This window comes from Schistocerca serialis, chromosome 9 (genome assembly GCF_023864345.2).
Source record: "Schistocerca serialis cubense isolate TAMUIC-IGC-003099 chromosome 9, iqSchSeri2.2, whole genome shotgun sequence".
In the NCBI taxonomy this organism is placed as follows: Eukaryota; Metazoa; Arthropoda; class Insecta; order Orthoptera; family Acrididae; genus Schistocerca; species Schistocerca serialis.
In genome coordinates this window covers 500,824,811-500,845,896 of record NC_064646.1, presented here as the reverse complement: position 1 = coordinate 500,845,896, position 21,086 = coordinate 500,824,811, and the positions used below count along the sequence as shown (strand labels likewise).

At 46.7% G+C, this 21,086-nt stretch overlaps 1 protein-coding gene across 2 annotated transcripts in view; it reads left to right on the top strand.

Moving 5' to 3' along the window:
- LOC126419062 (uncharacterized) overlaps nt 1–21,086 on the top strand; it is a 1,102,766-nt gene that overhangs the window by 209,246 nt on the left and 872,434 nt on the right. For both annotated transcript variants that reach the window (XR_007575931.1, XM_050086141.1), the window contains exon 2: nt 1,069–1,161. Coding sequence is in view for 1 of the 2 variants with exons in the window: in XM_050086141.1 (XP_049942098.1) it covers nt 1,119–1,161 (43 nt within the window). In the remaining variant the exon portion in view is untranslated. The remainder of the gene's footprint in view (nt 1–1,068; nt 1,162–21,086) is intronic.

Genomic DNA, 21,086 nt, shown 5'->3' with positions numbered 1-21,086 from the left:
TTTGACTGATCAGGCGCGTCCCATGGAGTGGTCTTTGCTCCCCAGTGGTGACGCAAAACTGCAGAAGCAAACTTCACACAGCTCGCATCGTGCAGAATTGGTTTTGTGAACACGAGGATGAATTTTCGCACCTCCCCTGGCCGTCAGTAACCACATTTCAGTGTTACTGACCCTTTGGGCTGGGGAGAGCTATCCACTCTACCACCGTTACCGGACCTTGTCACTATTTTGGAGGTATACGATTGCCTCGAAAACCATACAGGCACTGTATTTATCCATTCCGAGACGACTGAAAGCTGTTTTGAATGCCGACAGTTTTCCAAAATCGTATTAGGCATGTTGTACTTTGGTGCTTCCTTATTGTTGTCTACCGTCTGGATGATCCACGACAAACAATTCAAGTGAAACAGTAGAGAGCAACTGAAAACTCAGTCTGTGTACCTTTAAATAAGGGACGGACAATTCGCTGTAGGTGTTCCGATATTGTCGCCTGCGTAACATGCACCTCAGAATTGCTTCTCTGACAACATTGCTCTGATTTAAGGAGCTCGAATAAGAAAATAGCTGCGCGCAAAAGCAACAAAATGGAAAATCAAGTAGATGGTGCTGCGATAGAGGAAAGGCGTATTCACGGCAGTAACCTGTCATAAAGAATTCCGAACGCGCAGTCGGAATGGCCGGAAGTGCTTTTAGTAGCGCGTGGAAATGTAAAACTGGTTTTTGAGATTGGGCGCACTCGTGTTTAAATACGAATGTTACTGTCATTTTACGACGCCTGCTTTCGTATTCCCGTTCTCTCGTGCTCGCTATGCTTACGGCGCGACTTCTCTGTGTACACTTTCAGAGGAAGGAGTAGAGTTTTACGGTCGAGATGTGCCAAGCCGTGCTCATAATCCCACACTTGTGTGCACACGTGATGCTAAGCCAGCAGTGTAATTTCTTCGCTGTCACTGGCGAGTCCAGCATTTCGCGTTCGTACTGCGGAGACGGGCTAGGGAACGCTAAGCGAGTGAGAATTACTTGTGTTCCACGCGCATCTGTCAGCACGCTTTTTTCTTGTGTTCACAGGCCTGGTGCGGCGGTAGGCCTCTCTCGAGCCGTGCGCTGCCGGATGCCGGATGGGACGCGTGACGCCTGCTTCTGCGGATAGAGTCAGCACAGGTAAGGCCGCAGCCTTCAGCAGTGGACGGACGCCATGTATCACGTCTCTTAGTGATAAATGTCCTACATGGTGCGGCTACTGTTAGATCGTCTGTTAATTCAGTGCTCCGAAATCGCAGTACTGCAGCATATACCAGATGTTTCAATATCGGGGTTTTAATGCCTCCGAGTCATCATCACCTTCAACTCACAATTATAAATAATACATCACAACAAACAGCAACTCAGACAGTTTTACTTGTTTTGTAAATAAAACCGCCTTCTCTTACTGCAACTTAATTTATTTTTTCCCAGACGCGTTTCGCCTTTTTCTTGCTCTAAGGCACCAGCATTGCAATAGTTTAGGTTTCCTTTCATATGGTCTTGAGGTCGCGCTACCTCTTTATTTCCGAAACATAAGCACAATTTTGTATTACGAACTTTTTCACACTGTCCACCATGTTTCTCCTTTTTTCTGCTATCGTTTTTCGTTGTTAAAAGCACAGTGTTCGAACAAATAGCTGTATTTAGTGGCAAAAGATCAATAGTACACCACAAAAAAGAAAGAGAAACATGTTGAAGAGTGTGAAAAAGTTCTTAATACAGAATTGTGCTTATGTTTCGAAAATGAAGTGGTAGGACCACCTCCAGCCCAGATGAGAGGAAACGCAGATCACAGCAAACTATCCCACTGAAGATGCCTCAGAGTAAGAAAAAGGCGAAACGCGTCTGGGAAAAATAAATTAAGTTGCAGCAGGAAAAGGCTTTTTTATTTACAAAACGAGTATTTCTTTGCTTGCTGCGGAGGATGGCCACACAAACAAACTTGTCAGACAATTTTGTTTGTATACCTGTGCGCAGCTAGACGCACTGGTTCGTATGTCTTCCGTTAGAAAGCGCTGGCAGCAAACATGACGACTAGTGAATGAAAAGCTTTTGGTGTTCTACAGTTTGCAAGAACTAAATCTGTTGTCACAGTGCACCGTGCGTTCCGCATTAAGTTCCATTGTTATCGTCCAAGTGATGGTAACATCTGTAGGTGGTATCGGCACTTCTCCATGGCGTATAGACTCAGTTGTGCGACTGGATTCGTCATTACGTGTCAGAAAGATCACAGATCCTAGCAATTAACGGAAAGCCAACGAGTAAAACAGAAGTAATATCTGGCGTTCCCCAACGAAGTATTAAAGGCGCTCTTCTTTATCTGATCTACATAAACGACGGAGCCGGCCGCGGTGGTCGAGCGGTTCAGGCGCTCAGTCCGGAACCGCGGGACTGCTACGGTCGCAGGTTCGAATCCTGCCTCGGGCATGAATGTGTGTGATGTCCTTAGGTTAGTTAGGTTTAAGTAGTTCTAAGTTCTAGGGGACTGATGACCACAGATGTTAAGTCCCATAGTGCTCAGAGCCATTTTGAACCATTTTAAACGACGGAAGAGGCAATCCGAGCAGCCCTCTTAAGTTGTTTGCAGATCATGCTGTCATTTGTGAAGTCATCACATGACCAAAACTAATCGCAAAACGATTTAGATAATATATCCGTATGGCGAGGAAAGTGGCACTTGGACAGTACATAATGAATGACAAAAGGAATCCGCTAAATTTAGGTTACACGAAAATCACAAAAATCTGAAGCCTGTAAATTCAACTAAATACATAGTGTTTAAAATTGGTAAGATCCTAAATTTCAACGTACACATAGATAATGTTGTGGGGAAAGCATACCAAAGACTGCGATTCATTGGCAGAACATTTAGAAAATGGAACAGTTCTACTAAAGAGACTGCCTACACTACTGGGGTATTTGCTGTGAGGTATCGGATTCGCATCAGAGAGGTTTGACGAACGACATCGAAACATTTCAGAGGAGGGCAGCTAGCTTTGAATTATAGCGGAGCAGGGGAGAGTGTGAGTGCCGCGGATCTGATGGGGTGGCAGTCGCTAGAACCAAGACGTTTTAGGTCGCCGCGTGATATTCTCGCGAAATTTCAATCACCAGCTTTCTCCTGCGCGTACAAAAATATTTTGTTGGCGCCCACCGACCTAGCCAGGAGTGATCATCGTAATAAAATAAGAGAAATCAGAGCTCGCACGGAAAGATGTAGGTGTGCTCATTTCCCCCGCAGCGCTGTTGAAGAGTGGAACGGTGGAGAAATAACTTAAAGGTAGTTGGATGAACCAGCTACCAGGCACTTAATCACGCCACTGGCCATTAAAATATTATACTAGAACTGACGTATAATTACATTTTCACGCAATTTGGGTGCATAGATCCTGAGAAATCAGTACGCAGAACAATCACCTCTAGCCGTAATAACGGCCTTGATACGCCTGGGCATTGAGTCAAACAGAGCTTGGATGGCGTGTACATATACAGCTGCCCATGCAGCTTCAACACGATACCACAGTTCATCAAGAGTAGTGACTGGCGTATTGTGACGAGCCAGTTGCTCCGCTACCATTGACCAGACGTTTTCAATTGGTGAGAGATCTGGAGAATGAGCTGGCCAGGGTAGCAGTCGAACATTTTCTGTATCGAGAAAGGCCCGTACAGGACCTGCAACATGCGGTCGTGCATTATCCTGCTGAAAAGTAGGGTTTCGCAGGGACCGAATGAAGGGTAGAGCCACGGGTCGTAACACATCTCAAATGTAACGTCCACTATTCAGACTGCCGTCAATACGAACGAGAGGTGACCGAGACGTGTAACCATCACGCCGGGTGATACGCCAGTATGGCGATGACGAATACACGCTTCCAATGTGCGTTCACCGCGAAGTCGCCAAACACGGATGCGACCATCATGATGCTGTAAACAGAACCTGGATTCATCCGAAAAAATGACCTTTCGCCATTCGTGCACCCAGGTTCGTCGTTGAGTACACTATCGCACGGGCTCCTGTCTGTGATACAGCGTCAAGGGTAACCGCAGCCGTGGTCTCCAAGCTGATAGTCCATACTGCTGCAAACATCGTCGACCTGTTTGTGCAGATGGTTGTTGTCTTGCAAACGTCCCCATCTGTTGACTCAGGGATCGAGACGTGGCTGCACGATCCGTTACAGCCATGCGGATAAGATGCCTGTCATCTCGACTGCTAGTGATACGAGGCCGTTGGGATCCTGCACGGCGTTCCGTATTACCCTCCTGAACTCACTGATTCCATATTCTACTAACAGCCATTGGATCTCGACCAACGCGAGCAGCAATGTCGCGATACGATAAACCGCAATCGCGATAGGCTACAATCCGACCTTTATCAAAGTCGGAAACGTGATGGTACGCATTTCTCCTCCTTACACGAGGCATCAAAACAACATTTCACCAGGCAACGCCGGTCAACTGCTGTTTGTGCATGAGAAATCGGTTGGAAACTTTCTTCATGTCAGCACGTTGTAGGTGTCGCCACCGGCGCCAACCTTGTGTGAATGCTCTGAAAAGCTAATCATTTGCATATCACAGCATCTTCTTCTTGTCGGTTAAATTTCGCGTCTGTAGCACGTCATCTTCGTGGTGTAGCAATTTTAATGGCCAGCAGTGTATGAACTGCAGAGTATCGTGTAGGTGTATCAGCCGCAGACGACATCGGCTGTCTGTTTGAAGGGAAGAGTGCGGGACAGCGAGAGTGACCGAAGGACGTGTCGATCGAGTGAGGAAAGTCTCTCACGCTTAGCCACAGCAAATGAGTCCGGAAGGCAAGTCCTGAAGCAGCATTTCCAGTGACACCTGTGCAGAGGCTCTCAAGGAGACGCTTACGAGGACGTCCTTGACGTTTCAGACTGTTACGAGCTCTAAAGCCTTCAAACGAAATGTTGCTGCATGACGATGAAGATTTTCTGGATCGTGTCGTCTTCAGTGATGCAGCGACATTTCACCAAAGTGGAAATATCTTCACACATAATTTGCGTCTCTGGGGGTCATCAAATCCCCACGAGATGGTGCAGATGCAATTAGACTCCACTGAACTGATTTCGCTCTTTCCTCAACTGGAAGAATCTGAGCGACAGAACTTTACTGGCAGCAAGATGATGCGCCGCCTCACTGCCATAACCCAGTACACGATCGGTTAAACTGCGTTGTACCCGACCACTGGATTCGCCGCAAAGGACCGGATGAACGATCTTGTTTCCCTTGGCCTTCACGTTCATCCAATACGATACCATGCGATATTTACCTCTGGGGGTTCCTAAAGGCCCTTGCGTTTGTGCCTCCGCTATCAGCTGATGTGCCCGACGTAAGAAACAGGATAAAGCAGTTGTTGCAACAATTACTCCAGGCACCACTGATCCATGTTTAGGAAGAACTCGCCTATCGACTCAGTGTGAGACATGTGAGGAATGGTGCTCACATTCAGTATTTATCATAAGAAACTATTTCAGTTGTTCATTCATTTGATGTATTGTTTATATTTGTAAGTTGAATGTAATAAATGCTACAAAGCATTCAATTCCCGATATTTATTTGGAGACACCCGGTATGTAATGTTCTCAGTTGCATTAATTTTGAATGCTTAATTAACTTCCCTCCCCTCTCAGGAACAACAGACTTTGCCAAAATGGCAGCGCCAATCGTGACAAAAGTATTCAACCTCGTATGCAACATACATGACACACGCGAAATACCCTCATACTTCAAGAGAAATGTAATAATTTCTTAGCCAAAAAAGGTAGGTGCTAACATATGAAAATGCTATCGAACAATCAGTTTCATAACTCACAGTTGCAAAATACTCATACAAATTATTTACAGAAGAATAGCATAACTTACAGTAGCCGACCTCGACAAGCATCAGTTCGGATTCTGCAAAAATTTAGGAATTCGCGAAGAGATACTGACATTACAACTTACTTTAGAAGATAAGTTGCTCGCAGACCTACGTTTGTAGCATTTATAGATTCAAGAATGCTTTTGGTGTACTTTGAGAAACTCGCAAGGTGGCAGGGATAAATCACAGGAACGGAAATGTACAACTTGAGAGCACAAGGACATTAAAAGGAAGCAGCAGTTGAGACAGTGAAACACGGACCTAGCTTATCCCCAATACTATTAGGTTTGCACACTGAGTAGGGTGTGAGTGGTACCGAGGAGAAAATTGGGAATGGAGTTAAAGTTCAGGGAGAAAAAATAAAAACTTTTACATTCGCCAATACCTTTGTGATTCTATCAGAGACGCCAAAAGAGTTGGAAGAGCAAGCAGTTGAACGGAATGTGCAGTGTCTTGAAAGGAGAATACAAAGTGAACATCAACAACAGCAAAACAATGTAACGCAATGTAGTCAAATTAAATCAGGCGATGCCGAAGGAATTAGGTTAGGAAATGAGAGAGTAGAAGTTAATAGTAGTAGCTGTTTCGTCAGCAAAATAACTGACTGCGTCCGAAGTAGAGAGCACATAAAGTGCAGATTTGCATTAACAAGAAAGGCATATATGGAAAAGAGAAATTTGTTCAAAGCGAATATAAATTGAATGTTAAGAGATTTTTTTTAAATATTTGTTTCGAGTGTAGCGTAGTAACGAGGTGAGGCGTGGACTTCAAACAGATGAGACAAGAAAAGAAGTTTAGAAATGTGATGCTATTGAAGCTTGTTGAAGATCAAATGGGTATGTCGGATAACTGATGAACGGGTACTGAATAGATTTAGGAAGAAAAGTAATTTATAACCACAGCTAATTAAAAGGCGGTATCGGTTGATGGGATTCATCCTGAGGCTTAAATGAATAATCGATTTGGTAATCGATGTAAATGTGAGGGGCGAAAAATTGTACAGGGAGGCCAAGAGATGAATACAGTAAGCAGGTTTTCGAATGGGTGTCGACTGCAGTTGTTAATCGGAGATGAAGGGACTTGCACAGGATAGGGTAGCGCGGAGAGCTGCATCAGTCCAGTCTTCATAACAGCTACTCGGTGTAACAGTGACGCTGATATAAAAGAACGATGACCTCCTTTTAAGACTTACCGTTTATCAAAATATTCTACTTTAAAATTTATATACGTTTACATGCATTCGAAGCAGTATTGGAGACATTCCTTTTCCACTTTGTTGTCGGTATCCCAAGTACACAGTTTTCGGAGTGTTCTCAACTTTTTTAGGTGATGATAATCGCTGTTCACACTTGTTTTTGTTTGTCTTAAGGTAACGTAAAGAAGTCGTTAGGCAATGGATGAGGTGAATCCGCACAATCAGGCAGTAATTCTATCTTTCTCTTCCGGAAATAATAAAAATGTTCAAGTGTGTGTGAAATCTTATGGGACTTAACTGCTAAGGCCATCAGTCCCTAAGCTTACACACTACTTGACCTAAATTATCCTAAGGACAAACACACCCACCCATGCCCGAGGGAGGACTCGAACCTCCGCCGGGACCAGCCGCACAGTCCATGACTGCAGCGCCTCAGACCGCTCGGCTAATCCCTCGCCGCCGGAAATAATCAACTTATGATGCTGTGTTGTGGGGACAACTGACATTGTCGTGATGAAGACTTTCATGACGTTTAGTTCGTTCTCAGGACTTCAGCGAATACAAGTGGCAAAGAAATTCTAGCATATCACTGAGTATTAGTTTTCCTTCGATTCTCAAAAGCAGGGGGGGGGGGGGGGGGAGACACAACTAGAGAGGATGTTTTTAGAACTGTTCCGCTTTTGCCATTTTCGGTTCGTCGTGGAGCAGCCAGAATGATGATTGATCCTTGATCCTTGGTTTCCGGCTCCCACGAATACATCAAAGTTTCGCCCTCCTATTATCATGTAGTGTATAGATTTTGCGGATAGTCTATCGATTTTATGTGAGAATTTCCTTACACCAATTAAGACGACCCTGTTTTTCAGGTTCGTTGGTTATGCATTGGGTACCACATCTTTTCCGCAGCTAAATGTTAGTGCTAAATCAAATGTATTGCATTCCTCGATATCCCGTATGATACGTGTGTCTCGGAAACAAACTTCCCGATCCTTATCAGTAATATTCTCCACGGGGCATCGATTTGGGAAAGAAAAAAATCGTTTTTTCAAAAACTTAAAACGGCAGCACTCGTTACATATAAGTTGTAGTTTACTCATCTTGAAACAACTGAAACAACCAGCGTAGAAAATAAAGTGGAGACCCCGTGAGTTATGCGTGTGAGTCGCATCTACATATAGTAGTTGGTTTTGGATCTGGAACACAGTGAATCGGGGAACGAAGAGCAGGGACACGACGGACTTTCTGTGGACAGCGATAACGTGTAAGACATCCTGCGCCGATTTGAAATGAAGCCAGCAGACTGCACGGGTCATCCGAAGCGCCGTATTAGAAGTGGTACCTGGTGACACGGACACCGGAAGTCGCTCCTATAAATACGAGCGCGTGCGGCCGCGGCGACAGCGACAGCTGCGTGGGGGCGGGCGGCGGCGGCGACACGTGTGCAGCGCGGAAATCCACGTGGCCAGGCGGAGCGCGCCCTACGCGGCCAGCCTGCCCGAGGTAGCCCAGTACCCCACCCTTCAGCTCTCTCCGTCTCCACACTATCGCTCAGTCTGAGACGGTAGCACTTCGGCCTTGACATCGTATTACCTGTCTGAAACTGCCCGGTTAATCGAGAAAGCCCGCAATCAAAACTCCGTGGGTCTTCTCAGTATTGCTGAAAATACACGAGTTGCACAAAAATATGGAAACACCACCAGTAATGCGTGCTTGAACGTACAGTAAACGCAGGTGCTAGCGAAGTCCGCCCTTCGCGCTGTTGTATCTTGCCACGAACGACACCTTATGAAACATCCCCTTTGAAAAATATATGAATTACAGTACTGGTAAACCTCTAACGTTATTTGATTTTCTAACAACTGAGCAGAACTGAACGTACTCAGACATTTCTCTCTTTATTTATTCTGATCAACTCTAAACTGACACACAATATTTTTAGCGCAACGCAGTGTGACTTACAATAATCCCTACAAAAGAATGGCCCTGACTAACAATAACCTATACGTTTCATGAATGAATGACTTACCTCACAAAAATCTTCGTTACTCGAACTACTGCAATACAGCGAGCGCCAATACTGCCAGCTAAGTAAAAGGCACTAACTACTGATAGGCATAGTTAGCAAATGGAAGATTTTGATAGAGAACAAACAATGTATTTACCTTAATAAGTCATCATATATACGTATATATCAGTTCGTGATAGTATTACAAATTTACTCTTCCCAATGGACCCACGACCAGATCGTCGGCTCTCAAAATTCTGCCATCTCTCTCCCACATCCAGCACTGCTGGCGGCTCACCTCCAAATGCGCAACGCTACGCGCTGTTCACATCCAACACTACAATAGCAAATATTCCAACAATGCGAACCAGCCACGGACTTCACACAGCACAGTCAGTGATTTTCCATGAACAGCCTACTTAGAGACTGTACAGTGAGTGCCCTCACTAAGTTGTAAGGGACAGTGCCGGTCAGAACAGTGCTCTCCGCAGTTGCGTGTGAATTTTATGTCGGAGCTAACGTGCGCAAATTGTTAGTTCTGTGTGGTGGTAACCAAGGTGGCCGAAATGTCTGCTGTTCAACAGTCACCATATCGAAGATGCCGCGTACAGGGAAAGCGGAAGGTCATCCGCTACGTCACAACGCCGACGAACGAGGCCCACGAGAAAGACAGGCCGCGGCGCGTACGTCACGAAGATAGGCCTGAACTCGCTCTCTCGCTCAGCTAAGCAGACAAAAAGCGTTTCTAAACCTTTAACTCGCAGCTGGGCGTGTACGTACTACAGAGAATTCCATCTTCTACTGTAATCTGCTATTATGAAGTCTTACTGATTAACAGTACTACAATAAAATTTAATTTAAGATCCATATAAATGGTATAACGACTTGTTTATAGCATTTAGGCTCTTCAGCATAAAAACAAGTGGTGTCTTACGCAACTGATAATCATTTTGGCATGATTTTAATTATTTTGTACCCCAGTACAGCCGTAAGAAATTATAAGTAGGCCTGTCGACTTCCGATAATTGTAGGACTAGTAACAGTAAGACTCCATAATAACCGATCGCAGTAGAAGATGAAATTATCGTTTGTACGTACACTCCTAGTTACGAGTTAAGCGGGGTAGAAACGTAGTTTGTCTGCTCAGTCGACCGGGCGCCGCGGCCTGTCTTTCTCGTGGGCCTAGGCCGACGAATTTGTGTATCGAGTGATCGTCCGCCCCCGTAGCTGAGTGGTCAGCGCTACAGAATGTCAGTCCTGTGGGCCTGGGTTCGATTCCTGGGGATTGGGTGTTGTCCTAATCATCATCATTTCATCCCCATCGAAGCGCAAGTCGCTGAAGTAGCGCCTCAAATCGAAAGACTTGCACCCGGCGAACGGTCTACCCGACGGGAGGCCCTAGTCACACGACGTTTTTATCGAGTGATCGGACAGACAGTCATTACAGAAGATTTTGACGAAAAATAAGGGGACGACAGCTGCAAAAGTCACTGCAGAAGTGAATGTTGTCAGCACCAAAACAATACAAACGGAGATACAGAAGCAGGGAATTTTCAGGGAGAGCTGGAACTCCAAAACCAGTCATCAGTGATATAAAGGCCTGTACATATTGTGTGACAAGTTCATTATTACCTCTCTAATGAAAACAAGTGTAAGTTTTCTTGATTTATTGCACATCCTAGAGAACATCATAATGTTCTGTGGCATTTCCATCAGAGAAGACCCGCTCCTTCCCGAGCCTTTTCATTAAAAATTGTTGCACTGAGGCAAGTCGCGAGCAATGCAAGGACCCGAGTCACTCGAAAATTGCGCTGAAGACGAGCTAGGCAGTAGGCAGAATTAACGAAAATTTTATCAATAGATGACACTGAAAGCGTCTCAACGTATATGCGATCGGCTGCAAATGATAGATCAATTTCAATACGTCGGCTACCGTTTGAGTTGCACGTTTGTGTTTGTCCTTGGGATAATTTAGGTTAAGTAGTGTCTAAAGTTAGGAACTTGATGACCTTAGCACGTAAGTTCCATAAGATTTCACACATATTTGAACATTTGAGTTGCACGTTTCACCATCCGTCCTGTTCAAAGTGATTGACTGCACAAGTTCGTCAGTCAACAGTTGTGGCAGTGTCAGTTAAGTACGCTCATGCACCAGGGCAAGGCGGTACCACAACGGAGTGGAAAAATCGGTTTTTAATTGTCCCGAGAGCAAAGGCGCATAAAAGGCAAAGCGATATCGATTTTTAATTGTTCTGGAGCCAAAAACCGCATAAAAAGGATAATGACATCGATTTTTAATTGTGAGACTGGCGCAAAACATGATCATATATTTGCTGTTCACCGTTTTCTACCACGAAATCGAGAAACGGCATATTCCACAACATATCGGAGTGTCTTGCGAGGTCACGTTCAGAACGCATTACGCAATGCTTTCCTTCAATTCAGCTACGTTCGTAATTGGAGCACTGAACAGAACAATTCTGAGATAACCCCACGACCCGAAGTTACACGGATTAAGATCCGGTGACCTGCACAGCCAGACTGAAGGGAAGTGATTGCTGATAATTCTATCACTTTCGAAATGCCTCTTCAGCGGTCGCTTCACTGGCTGTGGACCGCATAAGCTGATCACACCCGCACATCCACTGTGGAATGATGCCGGTGCGCAGAGACTCTCGTAGCGTTTACCAGTGACGGTGCAGGTAACAAACAAGACTCGCAGGACCCACCTCCACCGAGAAAGTAAGGCCCTACGAGAAACGATGCATGCAACCCGCACCACACTGTCATCTTGGCAGAATGACGTGGGACCGGTTGGTGTGCGTGCGGATTTTATGTTGCCTGTATTCTGCAATTCCGCACATTGACTTCTCCTTCGAGGTGGAAAAGGGATTCGTCTGTCCACAAAATGTTTCAGGGCTATTCATTGCCGGCTTTCGCTCGAGCAAAAAGTTCGAGAAGTTCTTGTTGGCCGGTCAGCAGGAAGCAACTCCTGAAAATGGGTGATTTTGTGAGGATATCAATGCAAGGCGTTTGGTAGGATTTTATACATCGTAGTCGCAAGCATGCCCAATGTTCGGGCAATTGTCGGTGCCCTGCATGCTTGCGCACCACCGCTTGAGACCCCTCCTGCGAACTGTGGCAAGACTGCTTTCCTCCGGCTGCACGTTGCACTTCAAAAGAACCTGTTGTTTTCGAATTTCGTAATCATTTTCTCCAGACCCTCAGTACACATCGGACCAGTGTCTTTTTCCATACTCTCGAACGCCCGGAACGTGTGCGGGGCTGCTGGCGCACAGTCACCGTTCGTGTGAAACAGCTTTTCCAGCAGCGCGCGGTGCTTCGTGGAGACAGTGGTGTCTGGCTCTCGGACGAGAACTGAGTAACAGCCGCGCGTCTGTTGGTGTGCGTGTCCTGACGTTACAGCGCCGTGCATTGGTCAGCTTTTGGTTAAATTTTTTTGTTCCCCGATGCTTCCCCCTCTGTCAATAATACACTGTTCAAATTTGACCTCATTCTGAGTAGTGGTTCTCTGTCTACAGAGTTTTGAAATGGGAACTTTAGTTATGGACGCACTGCAAATACATAACAAATACAATTCAGTAGTAATAAGCGGTGACCGTGTTTTATGGACATGCTGTAAATCGATAATAAGTACAATTTAGTACCATTAAGTGGGCATCGTATTACGAAATCGGTCAGTCACGAGTTTAGAAAAGTGAATGGACCTCATTTGGAACATAGAACATCAGTCCTAGGACATTGGGCAGCTGGCGTGCAGAGTTATCGGGCGTAGAGTGCGATGCAGTCGAGTTGGCGTCCGCAGAGGTAATGAAAGCGACGGTAAAACTGTTCGGCTTTAGACAGTTCGGCCTATGATATATATATCTGCCCTCTCCCAGCAGCCACACCGCACTAGTGAAAGTACGTGTGAGGTAGAGTAGTGAGCTACAAGTTTCTGAAAAACTGTGTGGAAACAGTGCACTGAGTACCAGGTGATCGACACATCAACCAGAGACATGCAACATGACGAAAAATGTAAGTACAGAAATGCACATAACCTCTACCCACGAAAGAGTTCTTCACAAATACACAGTAATTTTCTTTGTGGCTACTTTGCAGGTGACACGCTGTCAAAACGAAGAAAAAAGGGCGCAAGAACCGATGTGTAATAATGCAGTTCATTAAGCGATATAATTTTAAGGCGAGCGTCTAAACAAAACGAAGCAAAATGCATATATTGTAATCCTTAGCCCTACAACAGATAAATTATTATAAATTTGATATTGTATTTTACGGAAGTAAAAATTTGACCCACAGAAAATGACACGTAGGTATCGAAACATGTCTGGGAAAATATCAAAAAAATAATAATAATTCAATTGTGTTTGCATGAGGCTGAATTTCAAAACAACCCAATTTTAAATCGGAAACACGGAATATCATCGAAAAGAGCTTCCGCAAGAATATGTGATGGTGCCGATTCCGTGTACTTTGTGATTGTTCCTCGATACTGAACGGCCTTCAACACCAGAATCGAGGGTGAATAGAAGTTCGATATGTAAAATAAGTGCCCTGTAGTCAGTATGGCAGAATACCCGATTGTTCAACAGAACTCATTGTCGTACGGTGTCTGAAAGTCGCAGCAGATCGCAGGAACCTAGAGACAGGCGCCGCGCAGTAGGTGACTGGAAACAGAACGACGCCGCGGTTTCAGCCGAAAGCTTCGACAGGCACGAGAAATGATGTAAACTGCTCTACCTGTTCGACAAGTCCGCCGCTGGAGAATGTGTCGGCCAGTGCCATTGAGGGACAGCGCGTTGAGGATTGTTGGAAGCACCGTGCAATCTGTGCTAGGTACCTGGAACATTAAAAAATGGTTCAAATGGCTCTCAGCACTATGGGACTTACTTCTAAGGTCATCGGTCCCCTACAACTTAGAACTACTTAAACCTAACTAACCTAAGGACATCACACACATCCATGCCCGAGGCAGGATTCGAACCTGCGACCGTAGCGGTCGCGCGGTGCCAGACTGTATCGCCTAGAACCGCTCGGCCACACGGCCGGCATGTTGAACGTATACCGTGCTGCGTCGTCTAAGGATGGTGTTTACGGACATATTGTCCGTGCTGGTGCACCAGAGGATTGCCCAGGCAGCTCTGTGGTCGTGCCGAAGTTCCGTATCCCCGGCTGCCCTCGACTTGTGCGAAAGCGTGGAAGGGCAAGACGAGGGCGTTTAGAAGGCACTCGCTAAGCCGCCGACTGCTTAGCGCCGCGCATGCGAGGCCTCACCGCGAGCCGTGGGAATGGGCGGCCGGCAGTGGAGCGCCACGGGCAGTTCTTGTGGAGTACCGAGCGACGTGTGCTGTGCTTCTGACAGCGGGCTCGCAGCTCGGGCATAGCGCCCGCCAGTTTGCGCAAGGCAGCTGCCGCCCTACATCCGAGTCGAGAGCGTTTTTCAGTCCGTCTTGTTGCAATCCCGCTGTCTCTCCACTCGCGTTCACGTCTTCCCATAAATCAGGGCCTCTTTGAACAAGAGCGTCGTCAAGATGTGAGCAGGGTTTGAGGCGTCATGTCACGGACTGCGCGGCGCCTCCTGCCGGCCGTTCGAGTCCTCCCTCGGGCATGGGTGTGTGTGTTGTTCTTAGCGTAAGTTCGTTTAAGTTAATAAAATTTTCTCGGGCTTCCAGGCGCGTCAGGTGGTTAAAATCCCACGAGCTTTCGACCGAGCTCTCCCCGGTCATTGTCAAATGGTAGGACTGACTGCTGTGTCGGCGTGGCCACACTGCTGTCTGTGACGTCACTGGTTCTCTGCTCCTCGCCATATATGGTAATGTTTTCAGTGCGCGTCCGTCGCGCCCGTTTTAACCTCGTGATAGCCGGGTCCCAGATTGTGCTGAGCTGCAAACCTCCGTCCCTGTTGACGGTGTTTTCAGAGGTTTCTATTTCAATAGCTTCTTTTATGACGCTGGAAATGGAAGCGGATGTAGATGAAGATGAAATGGGAAATATGATATTGTGTGAAGAGTTTGACAGAGCACTAAAAGACCTGAGTCGAAACAAGGCTTCCAGAGTAGACAGCATTCCATTAGAACTACTGACAGCCTTGGGAGAGCCAGTTCTGACAAAACTCTACCATCTGGTGAGCAGGATGTATGAGACAGGCGAAATACCCTCAGACTTCAAGAAGAATATAATAATCCCAATCCCAAAGAAAGCAGGTGTTGACAGATGTGAAAATTACGGAACTATCACTTTAATAAGACACAGCTGCAAAATACTAACGCGAATTCTTTACAGACGAATGGAAAAACTGAGAGAAGCCGACCTCGGGGAAGATCAGTTTGGATTCCGTAGAAATGTTGGAACACGTGAGGCAATACTGATTCTACGACTTATCTTAGAAGAAAGATTAAGGAAAGGCAAACCTACGTTTCTAGCATTTGTAGACTTAGAGAAAGCTTTTGACAATGTTGATTGGAATACTCTCTTTCAAATTCTGAAGGTGGCAGGGGTAAAATACAGGGAGCGAAAGGCTATTTACAATTTGTACAGAAAGCAGATGGCAGTTATAAGAGTCGAGGGGTATGAAAGGGAAGCAGTGGTTGGGAAGGGAGTGAGACAGGGTTGTAGCCTCTCCCCGATACTATTCAATCTGTATATTGAGCAAGCAGTGAAGGAAACAAAAGAAAAATTCGGAGTAGGTATTAAAGTCCATGGAGAAGAAATAAAAACTTTAACGTTCGCCGATGACATTGTAATTCTGTCAGAGACAGCAAAAGACTTGGAAGAGCAGTTGAACGGAATGGACAGTGTCTTGAAGGGAGGATAAAAGATGAACATCAACAAAGGCAAAACGAGGATAATGGACTGTAGTCGAGTTAAATCAGGTGATGCTGAGGGAATTAGATTAGGAAATGAGATGCTTAAAGTAGTAAATGAGTTTTGCTATTTGGGGAGCAAAATAACTGATGATGGTCGAAATAGAGAGGATATAAAATGTAGACTGGCAATGGCAAGGAAATAGTTTCTGAAGAAGAGAAATTTGTTAACATCGAGTATACACTCCTGGAAATGGAAAAAAGAACACATTGACACCGGTGTGTCAGACCCACCATACTTGCTTCGGACACTGCGAGAGGGCTGTGCAAGCAATGATCACACGCACGGCACAGCGGACACACCAGGAACCGCGGTGTTGGCCGTCGAATGGCGCTAGCTGCACAGCATTTGTGCACCGCCGCCGTCAGTGTCAGCCAGTTTGCCGTGGCATACGGAGCTCCATCGCAGTCTTTAACACTGGTAGCATGCCGCGACAGCGTGGACGTGAACCGTATGTGCAGTTGACGGACTTTGAGCGAGGGCGTATAGTGGGCATGCGGGAGGCCGGGTGGACGTACCGCCGAATTGCTCAACACGTGGGGCGTGAGGTCTCCACAGTACATCGATGTTGTCGCCAGTGGTCGGCGGAAGGTGCACGTGCCCGTCGACCTGGGACCGGACCGCAGCGACGCACGGATGCACGCCAAGACCGTAGGATCATACGCAGTGCCGTAGGGGACCGCACCGCCACTTCCCAGCAAATTAGGGACACTGTTGCTCCTGGGGTATCGGCGAGGACCATTCGCAACCGTCTCCATGAAGCTGGGCTACGGTCCCGCACACCGTTAGGCCGTCTTCCGCTCACGCCCCAACATCATGCAGCCCGCCTCCAGTGGTGTCGCGACAGGCGTGAATGGAGGGACGAATGGAGACGTGTCGTCTTCAGCGATGAGAGTCGCTTCTGCCTTGGTGCCAATGATGGTCGTATGCGTGTTTGGCGCCGTGCAGGTGAGCCCCACAATCAGGACTGCATACGACCGAGGCACACAGGGCCAACACCCGGCATCATGGTGTGGGGAGCGATCTCCTACACTGGCCGTACACCACTGGTGATCGTCGAGGGGACACTGAATAGTGCACGGTACATCCAAACCGTCATCGAACCCATCGTTCTACCATTCCTAGACCGGCAAGGGAACTTGCTGTTCCAACAGGACAATGCACGTCCGCATGTATCCCGTGCCACCCAACGTGCTCTAGAAGGTGTAAGTCAACTACCTTGGCCAGCAAGATCTCCGGATCTGTCCGCCATTGAGCATGTTTGGGACTGGGTGAAGCGTCGTCTCACGCGGTCTGCACGTCCAGCACGAACGCTGGTCCAACTGAGGCGCCAGGTGGAAATGGCATGGCAAGCCGTTCCACAGGACTACATCCAGCTTCTCTACGATCGTCTCCATGGGAGAATAGCAGCCTGCATTGCTGCGAAAGGTGGATATACACTGTACTAGTGCCGACATTGTGCATGCTCTGTTGCCTGTGTCTATTTGCCTGTGGTTCTGTCAGTGTGATCATGTGATGTATCTGACCCCAGGAATGTGTCAATAAAGTTTCCCCTTCCTGGGACAATGAATTCACGGTGTTCTTTTTTCAATTTCCAGGAGTGTAGATTTAAATGCCAGGAAATTGTTTCTGAAAGTATTTGTATGGAGTGTAGCCATGTATGGAAGTGAAACGTGGACGATAAGTAGCTTAGACAAGAAGAGAATAGAAGCTTTCGAAATGTGGTGCTACAGAAGAGTGCTGAAGATTACATGGGTAGATCACATAACTAATGAGGAGGTATTGAATAGAATTGGGGAGAAGAGGAGCTTGTGGCACAACTTGACTAGAAGAAGGGATCGGTTGGTAGGACATGTTCTGAGACATCGAGGGATCAGCAATTTAGTATTGGAGGGGAGCGTGGAGGGTAAAAATCGTAGAGGGAGACCAAGAGATGAATACACTAAGCAGATACAGAAGGATGTAGGTTGCAGTAGGTACTGGGAGATGAAGAAGCTTGCGCAGGATAGAGTAACATGGAGAGCTGCATCAAACCAGTCTCTGGACTGAAGACGACAACAACAACAAACAACATGACGCTATCCCAAAATCCCTTCGTCTTCATAACGACGGATGTTTCGTCGAATAGAATTCGGTGTCCATTTTCTAAGGCGTGTTCTGCCCCGGTTGATTTTTCTGGATAGCGTAGCCGTAAGCACCTCTCGTGTTCCGTCCGGCGTTGCTCCACCGTGCGTACTGTTTGGCCGACATAGTAACAGCCACACTGACGTGGTATCTTGTACACTCCAGGCGTTCTAAGCCCTAGGTCGTCCTTCACAGGTCTCATGAGCTGACAAATTTTTGCTGGGGGCCTGAACACCGATGAAATGTTATATCTCTTCAGGAGCCGGCTAATCTTTCCGGGCACTGTACCACAGAAAGGCAAAAACACAAGTTTCTTGCTTTCTTCTTCGGTGGTGTTCTCTTCTCTGTTGGTGTGTGTCTTGCGTGTCACACCAGATATAGCCCGTGACACCTGTCCGTGGCTGTACCCGTTTTCCCGGAAGACTGGCTCAGTTCTAGTGGCAGGCTTTCAGCGTCTGAGACGACTTCAGCACGATGGACGAGGGTGTTCAGAACGCCACGTTTTTGTGCCGGGTGTTGGTGGCTGAGAGCGTGCAGATACCGATCTGTGTGTGTCGGTTTCCTGTAGATACTGTGGCTGAGGTACCCTTGGTTTTCCGTCGAACGAGGACCTCAGGGAAGGGCAATGCACCATCTGTCTCGACTTTCGTCGTAAACTTGATGTGGCTGTGAATGCTGTTCAGGTGTTCTAAAAATTTGAAGACGTCGGCTTGGACGCGGCTCCAGCTAAGACAAGTTGCTTTTATCGTTACGTCGATGACACTTTCATCATCTGGCTCCATGGTCGTGAAAAACTGGGAGAATTTTTAGAACACCTGAACAGCATGACCTAAGCAGTTTGGTCCCTTAGGAATTCACACACATTTGAACATTTGTGAGTAGGGTTGGGGGAGGGTGGAGGAGGGCTCGTGTTAGTTAGGCGGTCAGTGACGGAATACAGCGTGGCCCATACGTGTGGAACCATCCTTCTAAAGAAAGAAAACAGGCGCTCAAACGGAAATTTTAAGTCAAGTAGTATGAGATGGTAGAGAGAAAGATACTGTGACGCTGTGTTACTAACATGCCCCTCATTTTGGAAGCCACCAGACTAGATACAACTTGTGATTTTCAAGTTGAAAGTGCTCATGTGCCTTATCAGACAGACAGATAATTTCGCGAGAAAAGCAGTGGTGTGTTCCATTTGAGCATCGCCTATTAATTGTCAGTTACATGAAACCTGATGGTGTTAGCACAAGCCCAACCTACTGACATTGTCCTGATACTAGGTTCAAATGGTTCTGAGCGCTATGGGACTTAACTTCTAAGGTCATCAGTCCCCTAGAACTTAGAACTACTTAAACCTAACAAACCTAAGGACAGCACACACATCCATGCCAGAGGCAGGATTCGAACCTGCGACCGTAGCGGTCACGCGGTGGTGGTGAAGTTTCTCGCGAAATTCCATGAATCTGGCTCCGTCGCAGACAGACTGGAAACGGGACGAGCGAAAACGGCTACGGATGGAGTAGTATCAACCGCTGTTCCGACGATATTCAGTAAGCTTTCAGAGCGATGTACCTGCCGCACGTCATAGGGAACTGGGAGCAGCCGTCTGTCAATAACGATGATTTTGGTACACGCCTTGGCTAAAATCAATGAGCTATGAGTGAAACGGATAGCAACTGTCTTGCAGTGGGCTGGACAACACGCAGAGCGCAGCCTGTAGGCTTTACGTGACATCAGCGAGGCGGTGCAGTGGTTAGCAAACGAGTCCCATTCGGGAAGACGACGGTTCAGATCCGCGTCCGCCCATCCAGATTGACGTTCTCAGTTATTTTCCTAAATCCCTCCAGTCAAGCGCGACCGCTACGGTCGCAGGTTCGAATCCTGCCTTGGGCATGGATGTGTGTGATGTCCTTCGGTTAGTTAGGTTTTAGTAGTTCTCAGTTCTAGGGGACTTATGACCTCAGAAGTTAAGTCTCTTAGTGCTCAGAGCCATCTGAACCATTTGAACCTCCAGTCAAATGCCGGAACGACTTCTTCGAATGGACATGCCCGATTTCCTTTTCCACCCTTCACACAGTCCGAGGTTGTCCTCCGTCTCTGCCGACTTCGACGTAAACAAGAGGTTACACCCTTATCTACCTTTCTGTCTCCCTTCCTTGGATGTGTTACCACCAGATTTGCCATGTTGCGTAGAAAATCTGAGACAACTCGAGAGTGAATAAAGGTATGCTCAAATCGAAGACATCATTGTTTTACTCGTGAAACTCACTACCTATTTGATATGTCACGTGATCCCTTTCCTTTTGAAAATTATGAGTTGCACCTGCTCATACTTCGTTGCTTGTCCGTGAATTTTTGGCCAAAAGCAACACTGACTTGATGCCCCAGACACCATATTCGGCGTTTGTGGCCCTGTCCAGCTTTTTTCTGTTTCCAAACATAAACAAAATTTCAAAGACCTGTTATTTTACGAGCACAGATGAGATTCAAAATGCATCGTACGGAAAGCTTAAAGCTATCCCGAAGATCGAATAGTTTCCGAGGATTGGAAAAAGCGCTGGCGTAAGTCTGTACTGCTCTGAGGTGACGAAAGTCACGGGATGGCGGTATGCACATTTACAGATGGCGGTAATATCGCGCACACGAGGTACAAAAGGGCAGTGCGTTGGCGGAGCTGTCATCTGTACTCACAAGGGAACCTCCCCATCACACCCTCCTCAGATTTAGTTATACGTTGGCACAGTGGATAGGCCTCGAAAAACTGAACACAGATCAATCGAGAAAACAGGAAGAAGATGTGTGGAACTATGAAAAAAATAAGCAAAATATACAAACTGAGTAGTCCATGTGCGGCATAAGCAACATCAAGGAGTATCTGAGATCGAGAGCGTCGTGGTCTTGTGGTTAGCGTGGGCACCTGCGGAACCAGATGTCCTTGGTTCAAGACTTCCCTCGAGCGAATATTTTAGTTATTTATTTTCAGACAATTA